At 43.4% G+C, this 8792-nt stretch overlaps 1 protein-coding gene across 1 annotated transcript; it reads left to right on the forward strand.

The window, feature by feature from the left end:
* Positions 1–2216: 2216 nt before the first annotated feature.
* Positions 2217–8419, forward strand: LOC111521502 (NADP-dependent oxidoreductase domain-containing protein 1). Its single transcript, XM_026451615.1, has 4 exons — positions 2217–2531; positions 3250–3401; positions 3991–4213; positions 7929–8419. The coding sequence occupies exons 1-4, from the start codon at positions 2293–2295 to the stop codon at positions 8101–8103; spliced, it is 789 nt and encodes a 262-aa protein (XP_026307400.1). The 5' UTR covers positions 2217–2292; the 3' UTR covers positions 8104–8419.
* The last annotated feature ends 373 nt before the right edge of the window (positions 8420–8792 follow it).

The following is an 8792-nucleotide window of genomic DNA, read 5'->3' on the forward strand; positions in this document are numbered from 1 at the left end:
AAAAAAAAAAAAAAAAAAAAAAATCTTACCACTCAAGGTATATTTATCCCATCAATAGGACTAATATATGTGATATTTCAACAAAGTACACATATTCTTTGCAAAGCAATGTATTTATTAGAATAAAATTATAGTTGTAAAATGTCAGTGTGTGTTGTGTAAGGAAACAAGAATTCAAAATGCTAAACATCAGCTTCTATGCACATGAAAAGAATGAGAACAACACATGAGAGAATGATAGATATGCCTGTTTTGTAAACTTTGTCCTGTTGTATTAGTCTGTTTTCACACTGCTATAAAGATACTGTCTGAGACTGGGTAATTTATAAATAAAAGAGGTTTAATTGACTCACAGTTCTGCATGGCTGTGGAGGCCTCAGGAAACTTACAATCATGGTGGAAGGTGAAGGAGAAGCAAGTACCTTCTTCACAAGGTGGGAGGAGAGAGCACACAGGGGAAACTGCCATGTTTAAACCATTAGCTCTCGTGAGAACTCCCTCCCTATTATGAGAACGGCATGGGGGAAACTGCCTCCATGATCCAATCACCTCACACCAGGTCCCTCCCTCGACACATGGGGATTACAATTCCAAGATGAAATTTGGGTGGGGGCAGAGAGCCAAACCCAATCATCTGTCTTTCTTCCAGGTTTATCAGTATCTAGATAACCTCAGCATTACATTTGCCATGTACTCTCAGTGGCTAACATAAGAAGTCACTTGCCAATGTCTGTTATATTCTGTTTTCCAATGACATTTATGACATATCACCAGATATGAGTGTACACTTTAGGTTTATACTTTTGAAAATCCATATTGCCTCATGCCCATAATCCCAGCACTTTGGGAGACTAAGGCAGGGGGATCACTTGAAGCCAGAAGTTGGAAACCAGCCTGAGATCCTGTCTCTAGCCTAAAAACAAAAACAAAAACAAAAAAAAACACAATGAACTGCCAGTGAGTGTTTGTATGCAACTACATGAGTTGTGAGTCTTTCTTCCTTTATAAATATCCTAATAAAATTAATTTGTTTGTGCTTTACAGAAACTGTTAAATATTTGCAAACTCCTCTCAGCCTCTGATTTATACCTTCCACTCTCCTAGTCTTTTCCACCACCTCAAGTCAGCAGCTCTGTACCTTTGGAAAAGTCATATGATTTCTTGAATCCTCAGTCTCCTCATCTGTAAAATGAGACTGCTACTCATTTCTGCTTCATAAGGTCCTTATGGGGGTTACACCTTAGACATTGTAAAGTACTTTGTACTTTTTCTGACACATGGTTATCCTGCAGTACATTGGAGTAAAAGGCTTCTCTGAGATTTTTTTTTTTTCTTCCTAAAAAAAAAAGTCTGGGCAGCACATGGTGGCTCATGCCTGTAATCCCAGAACTTGGGAGACGGAGGTGGGAGGATCATTTGAGTCCTGGGGTTTGAGGCCAGCCTAGGCAACATAGTGAGACCTTGTCTCTACACAAAATAAAAAAATTAGCTGGGCATGGTCACACTCACCAGTGGTCCCAGCTACTTGGGAGGCTGAGGTGGGAGGATCCTTTGAGCTCAGGAAGTTGAGGCTATAGTAAGCCATAATCACACCACAGGTGACAGAGCAAGACCCTGTCTTAAAAAAAAAAAAAAAATCCGGGGCCGGGCGCGGTGGCTCATGCCTGTAATCCCAGCACTTTGGGAGGCCGAGGCGGGCGGATCACAAGGTCAGGAGATCGAGACCATGGTGAAACCCCGTCTCTATTAAAAATACAAAAAATTAGCCGGGCGCGGTGGCGGGCGCCTGTAGTCCCAGCTACTCAGGAGGCTGAGGCAGGAGAATGGCCTGAACCCAGGAGGCGGAGCTTGCAGTGAGCCAAGATCGCGCCACTGCACTCCAGCCCAGGGGACAGAGTGAGACTCCGTCTCAAAAAAAAAAAAAATCGGAAAAATTCTAGCACTTGATCTAAAAGTAAGATAAAGATGAATTGTAGGCCAGGTGTGGTGGCTCACACCTGTAATCCTGGCACTTTGGGCAGCCGAGATGGGCGGGTCATCTGAGGATGGGAGTTCGAGACTAGCCTGGCCAACATAGTGAAACCCCGGCTCTACTAAAAATACAAAAATTAACTGGGCGTGGTGGCATGTGCCTGTAGTCTCAGCTACTATTGCTGCTTTAGTACTGGAGTTAGGGCATTGCTGCATGGCTTTTAGAAGGCCTATAGGAAGGAATATCTTCTGATTTATGGAGCAACAAGACTTGGGTTGATTTACTGAGCTAAAATAATGATCACCCTCTCCCCATAGTTGATGTTCAGGTCAAACTCCTTAGTACTGTGCTCTTTCTGTCTTCCTTTTTCCCTTCCAGGTGAGCTCCAGAAGCTGGGAATCAAATGCTTTTACCATAATGCTGATCTGGTGAGTTGGGCCGACGTGATATTCCTCTGCTGCTTGCCATCTCAGCTGCCTAATATCTGCGTAGAAATTCACACCAGCCTTGAGAAGACCAGCATTGTGTACAGCTTTGTAGCTGCCGTCCCACTACCCAGGTATCTTGTTAGGGTGAGAACGGAACTGGCACAACTGTTCTGTCTCCCTGTTTCTGACTTCTGCCTCCCACCTCCACTGTAGCCTGTACCTCTTAGAGCTGGTCATTTCTAGTAAAAAGGGGGAAGCAACTTTATCTGTAGAAGAACATAGTTAGCCAATCTTTTTTGTAACTTCCCTGCTTACCCACAAATAGTACCCACAAACCATTGTTGTTGCTGTACAAAGATTTACAATGGCAATAAAACATTTATTCCCATTACTTGAACACTGAAGTATTCTCCTTGTGCATCAATGAGAAGAGAAATCATCAGTCAATAACATGAAAAGCTACTGAAAGTATATGTCAAGTATTATTTCTGCACACTTAGTTTCTAGCCCAGTGCCTGGCACATAACATTCAATAAGTAAGGATTTGTACATTATCTGACACATGGTTATCCTGCAGTACATTGGAGTAAAAGGCTTCTCTGAGATTTTTTTTTTCTTCCTAAAAAAAAAAGTCTGGGCAGCACATGGTGGCTCCATCCATCCATCCAGCACATCCATTAGGTGGATGAACGGTCCAATTAATTAGTGTTCTCAGCACAGACCCAGACCCGCATTTATCTCTGAGCTGTGTGGGGGAGTCTGTTTATGGGTTGGATGTAAACACAGTGGGTTATGTGGTCATTTATTCCAGTCCTGGCATTGCACTCCTTGTCTTGGCTTTACTTCCAGGTTGAAACTACTGTTGAACCACACCAATATCTTGCGGCCTCAGTATCAGTATGGTGAAGATTCTGTCAGCATCTGGGGGGCCAATAAGAAAGTCATAGCTGCTCTCCAAGATCCTACGATTCTTCAAGCTACCTGTCCCTACAGTCCTGCTGGTCATGGCTCAACATATTTCTGGCATTCTTTTGAAAATTACTTTCCTTTTGGCCCATTGCTATCTTATTAAATCTCTCTCTCTCTCTCTCTCTCTCTCTCTCTGTGTGTGTGTGTGTTTGTGTGTGTGTGTGTGTAAGGCTTGACAAGGTACTGCAGGAGAACTACTTAGGAAGAGCTGAGAAGCCTGATCATTTGGACTTCTTAAGGACAAACTAAAAACCAAAAGAGGAGATAGCTTATTTCAATAGGAGGATGTAATGTTGGACTAAAATGGCTTTTCCCTGTTTTAATCTTGCAGTTTTCCCCAGTTCCTTCTCCTTATTAGCAACGACTATTCTAGAGACACTTTTTGCCATTAGCAATGTCTACGTTAGTCATATCTGTCCGCCTTTGGGATGGTCAACACACGATATGTTATAAAGGGCACAAGTAGGGCTTGTTTATCTTGTGGTTCATATTACCAACCTGTCTTGGAAAAAAGGTGGCTATTTAAAAAGGTGGCTATTCACTGTCGGGGGTTTATTCTAGGTTCTCTGCAACTCATTTTTGGTGGTGCTAACTGGTATTTACCTTCTCACTGATGTGTAGGGGGAATAATCCTCAAGATCAAGTGGTTGGAGGGAGTGTTTTATGCGGCCCTAAACATATGCACAGCAAGAAACATGGCCCACTCCCAAGTGCTGCAGCTTCTGAGTGAACTCTTTCTCTCCGTGCACTTTGAAGACTGTGGGAAAGACATATCATCTTGCCCAAAGTTTCAATTAACAGATTTTGTCAGCAAAGCCTATGGCAAGAACTTGTCTCGGGAAAGGTAAGGGCATCAGACAACTGGCCATTCTCATTTCTCCCAGACTCTGCTTAGTTAATGCTTTTTTCTTTTATCCTTTCATGTTCTCTTTAAACACTGATAAAAATCATACCTTTCTGTAAAGAATTTCAAAGAGTGGAAAAGTAAATGTCGTCCTTTGCCTTCCAAATCCTGTTTCATAGATTTCACCTCTAACAGTTTTTATATTTTTTTTTTTTTTTTTTTTTTTTTTTTTTTTTTGAGACGGAGTTTTGCTCTGTCGCCCGAGCTGGAGTGCAGTGGCCAGATCTCAGCTCACTGCAAGCTCCGCCTCCCGGGTTTACGCCATTCTCCTGCCTCAGCCTCCGGAGTAGCTGGGACTACAGGCGCCCGCCACCTCGCCCAGCTAGTTTTTTGTATTTTTAGTAGAGACGGGGTTTCACCGTGTTAGCCAGGATGGTCTCGATCTCCTGACCTCGTGATCTGCCCGTCTCGGCCTCCCAAAGTGCTGGGATTACAGGCTTGAGCCACCGCGCCCGGCCGCAGTTTTTATATTTTTATCTATGCATTTACAAAGATTTATATTGTTATAATGTATATGCATATCTATTCCTATATATACAGTGTTAGACACGTGGGAACTATGTATTCTGCTTTTGTACTTACTGTATCACAGCTACCATTCTATGTTAGTACAATCATAGCTACTTCATTTATGAGCAGCTACCTAGGTGTCCACCAGACACATTTATTTCATTAAATTTATTCACCCTGTTTCACTTGATAGAGATGTAGTTCCTCCTCCTATCCCCAATTTTGCATTATGGGCTACTTTTACATTTTTTTTTTTTGAGACAGTCTTGCTCTGTCACCCAGGCTGGAGTGCAGTGGCGCAATCTCGGCTCACTGCAACCTCTGCCTTCCGGGTTTAAGTGATTCAAGTGCCTCAGCCTCCTGAGTAGTTGGGATTACAGGAGTGTGCCATCACGCCTCGCTAATTTTTGTATTTTTTTTTTTTTTTTTTTTGAGACAGAGTCTCGCTCTGTCGCCCGGGCTGGAGTGCAGTGGCCGGATCTCAGCTCACTGCAAGCTCCGCCTCCCGGGTTTAGGCCATTCTCCTGCCTCAGCCTCCCGAGTAGCTGGGACTACAGGCGACCGCCACCTCACCCGGCTAATTTTTTGTATTTTTTAGTAGAGACGGAGTTTCACCATGTTAGCCAGGATGGTCTCGATCTCCTGACCTCGTGATCCGCCCATCTCGGCCTCCCAAAGTGCTGGGATTACAGGCTTGAGCCACCGCGCCCGGCCTGATTTTTGTATTTTTAGCAGAGACAGGGTTTCGCCATGTTGGCCAGGCTGGTCTCCAACTCTTGACCTCAAGTGATCCACCCGCCTTGGCCTACCAAAGTGCTGGGATTATAGGCGTAAGCCACTGCGCCCGGCCTGCTTTGAACATTCCTGTACTTTGCGCACTTGGACCAGTATTTTGGTGGCATATGTGAAAGAATCTCTGGGTCAAAGGTTATACATATTTTATATTTGATAGGTGTTCCCAAATTGCTCGTAAAAAATGTGGTACTTGTTTACATTTCTACCAACAGCATAGGAGGGTGCCACTTCTCTATTTGATAACTATCAAATAAATATTTTTGATCTTTGATAATCTAATATGGAAAGATTATTGCTCTTATTACTAGTGACTTCCATGTCACTAGATCCACTGGATGCTTTAAACTCTTTTTCTTCCTTAATTATTGAACATGCCATCCTTCTTGAAGCAGTCTCTTCTCTAGGCTGACATGATCCCTCCCGTTCTCATTTTCTTCCTGACTCCCCGGCCCCTCCTTTGCTAGCTCCTCCTCTGCCTCACCCTTCAATCCGGGTGTTTTCAGGGCTCTATCCTAGGCCTTTTTCTTTTCATGCTATACTTCTTTTCATTCTATACTTTGTTCCTGGTGATCTTTTCCACTTTGGGGACTTAGGTTGCCATCTTTACACTGACCATCTCTAGCCTAAATGTCAATGCTATGCCTAGGTAACAGTGTATTCACCATCTCCACTCAAACTCACCATGTCCAAAAACATACCTGCTCTTCTAATGTTTCTTACCTAATTATATGCTGCTTCACCAAGTTGTTCAAATCAGAACCCTAGAAATAATCCTAGATTCTTCTTCCCCTCTTATCTTTTGTATTCCAATCAGTCATCAATGGACAGTTTATGCCTGGCTAGGTTTTTTATTATTTGTAGAGACTGGGGTCTCACTTTTTCGCCCAAGCTTGAATTCCTGGGCTCAAGCAATCCTCCCGCCTCAGCCTCCCAGATTGCTGGGATTACAGGATTGAGTCACCTCGCCTGGTCTCTTAGTTATTTTAAATTCCCAGTCTGATTATTCCAATATTCCTCCTATATGTGGTTCTGATGCTTGTTCTGGCTTTTCAAAGTGTGGGTTTTGGTGGTTTTTTGTTTGTTTTTTGCCTTTAGTATGCCTGTTAACTTTTTCTTGATAGTCAGACACGATGTACCAGGTATAAAGAACTGCTCTAAATAGGCCCCCCCCCCTTTTTTTTTTGAGACAGAGTCTTGCCCTGTCACCCAGGCTGGAGTGCAATAGCACGATCTCAGCTCACTGCAACCTCCGCCTCCCTAGTTCAAACGATTCTCCTGCCTCAGCCTCCTGAGTAGCCGGGATTACATGTGCCCACCACCACACCCAGCTAATTTTTGTATTTTTAGTAGAGATGGGGTTTCACCATGTTGGCCAGGCTGGTCTCAAACCCCTGACACTGTGATCTGCCTGCCTCGGCCTCCCAGAATGCTGGGATTACAGGCGTGAGCCATCGCACTCAGCCTGTAAATAGGCCTTTAATAATGTAGTCAGGAGTTGAGGAGGGGAAGTGTTCTATAGTCCTATAAGTAGGTCTGTCTTTGAGTGAGCCTGTGCTCTGGACTGTGAACTTCACAAGTGTTTCTCAGGTTTTTTCTCCTTCTTCAGTGGAACAGGATGGCTAAAGTGGGCTGGAGTTGAGGAGCCCACTGCTCCTTCCACGTGGAAGGGCAGACCTGATTGGAACTGGCTATTTCTCCTCCCCCAGGTCAGTCAGGCTCAGATAAAACCCCAGAAGGTTTGGCTCTGGTTAAATAGTTTCTCTCAAGGGCAGACCTTGCTAAGAACAGAATGCTCTGGCATATTTCAAAATGGTTCCTTTTCCTCTCCCTCTGATGGAAGCACGAGGGGATTTTTGTATTTTTGGTAGAGATGGGGTTTCGTCCTGTTGCCCAGGCTGGTCTCAAACACCTGAGCTCAAGCAGCCCACTTGCCTTGGCCTCCCAAAGTGCTAGGATTACAGGCATGAGCCACTGCACCCAGCCTACTTTTTAATCTATATAGCTAAAGAGGCTATCTTAAAAGCAGTAAGACTTCTTCCTTGCTTAATGTCCACGATCTTCTTATGTATGTTCTTTCTAAATTCAAGAAAAATGTTCTGCAAAGGGTGTCAATGTCAATATTATAATAATTCTGTAATTATGAATTCCTCTCCAAACGCACTTAGAGAAATGTACATAAGTGTGAGAAATCACCATTAAGTACACTTAAATCTACGCATTGACTAGTTCTAGCTGAATTTCTAGTTTATGAAAAGGTCATGAGGAAAACTTTCTTTAAAAGATGTGTTTAACAGCCAAATCAGATATACTGAACAGACATAAAAAAGTAACAATTTTTCTTTCATCTCAGGCCTTTCCCCTGGTTTGATCTGACTGCTGTGCAACTCAAGGAAACTCCGTGTAGCCAGCATCTCTCAAGCAGTCCTGTTCTCCAAGACCACCTTACCCATCTGTACTGTGCTTCATTTGGCATCTCCCTAACCAAAGAACAGCCAGTCGTTTCCACAGGCTCTCCATCCCAATAAGAGAACTCGGGAATCAGGATTTGTTCCCACTCACAGATTTTCCCTACAATATTATGCCCTGATTATCACAATTGACTGTGGGAGTCTTGTGACTGTATTGTGTTTGCCACATGATAGACATCAGAAATTAGAAAACTGTACTGATGAGGAAAACATAGAATAAAACAAGTGGTCCTATCCATCAATATGTATCTGGCTTTCAGAAGCAACTAGTGAAACTACACAACCTAACTTAAGTAAGCTGCTCCCACAGAAAAGCCTTATTAATACAAATTATTTCTCTTCTAAAATTCAAGAAGTTATAATGTTATAAGTTTTAGACAATTACATACTGCAGCTTCTTTTCCAATAAATCAAATTTCAATCCATTTGCCAGTAGTAGATAGCTGGAAAAAGATATAGTTTGATTTTCTCACAATTTTGGATAGGGAAGTGAAGGTATGGTAAACCATCTTAATTGAATTATGGCTTCTGGCCGGGCGCAGTGGCTCAAGCCTGTAATCCCAGCACTTTGGGAGGCCGAGACGGGTGGATCACGAGGTCAGGAGATCGAGACCATCCTGGCTAACACGGTGAAACCCCGTCTCTACTAAAAAATACAAAAAAACTAGCCGGGCGACGTGGCGGGCGCCTGTAGTCCCACCAACTCCGGAGGCTGAGGCAGGAGAATGGCATGAACCTGGGAGGCG

This window comes from Piliocolobus tephrosceles, unplaced genomic scaffold (assembly GCF_002776525.5).
Source record: "Piliocolobus tephrosceles isolate RC106 unplaced genomic scaffold, ASM277652v3 unscaffolded_29841, whole genome shotgun sequence".
NCBI classification, from domain to species: domain Eukaryota; kingdom Metazoa; phylum Chordata; class Mammalia; order Primates; family Cercopithecidae; genus Piliocolobus; species Piliocolobus tephrosceles.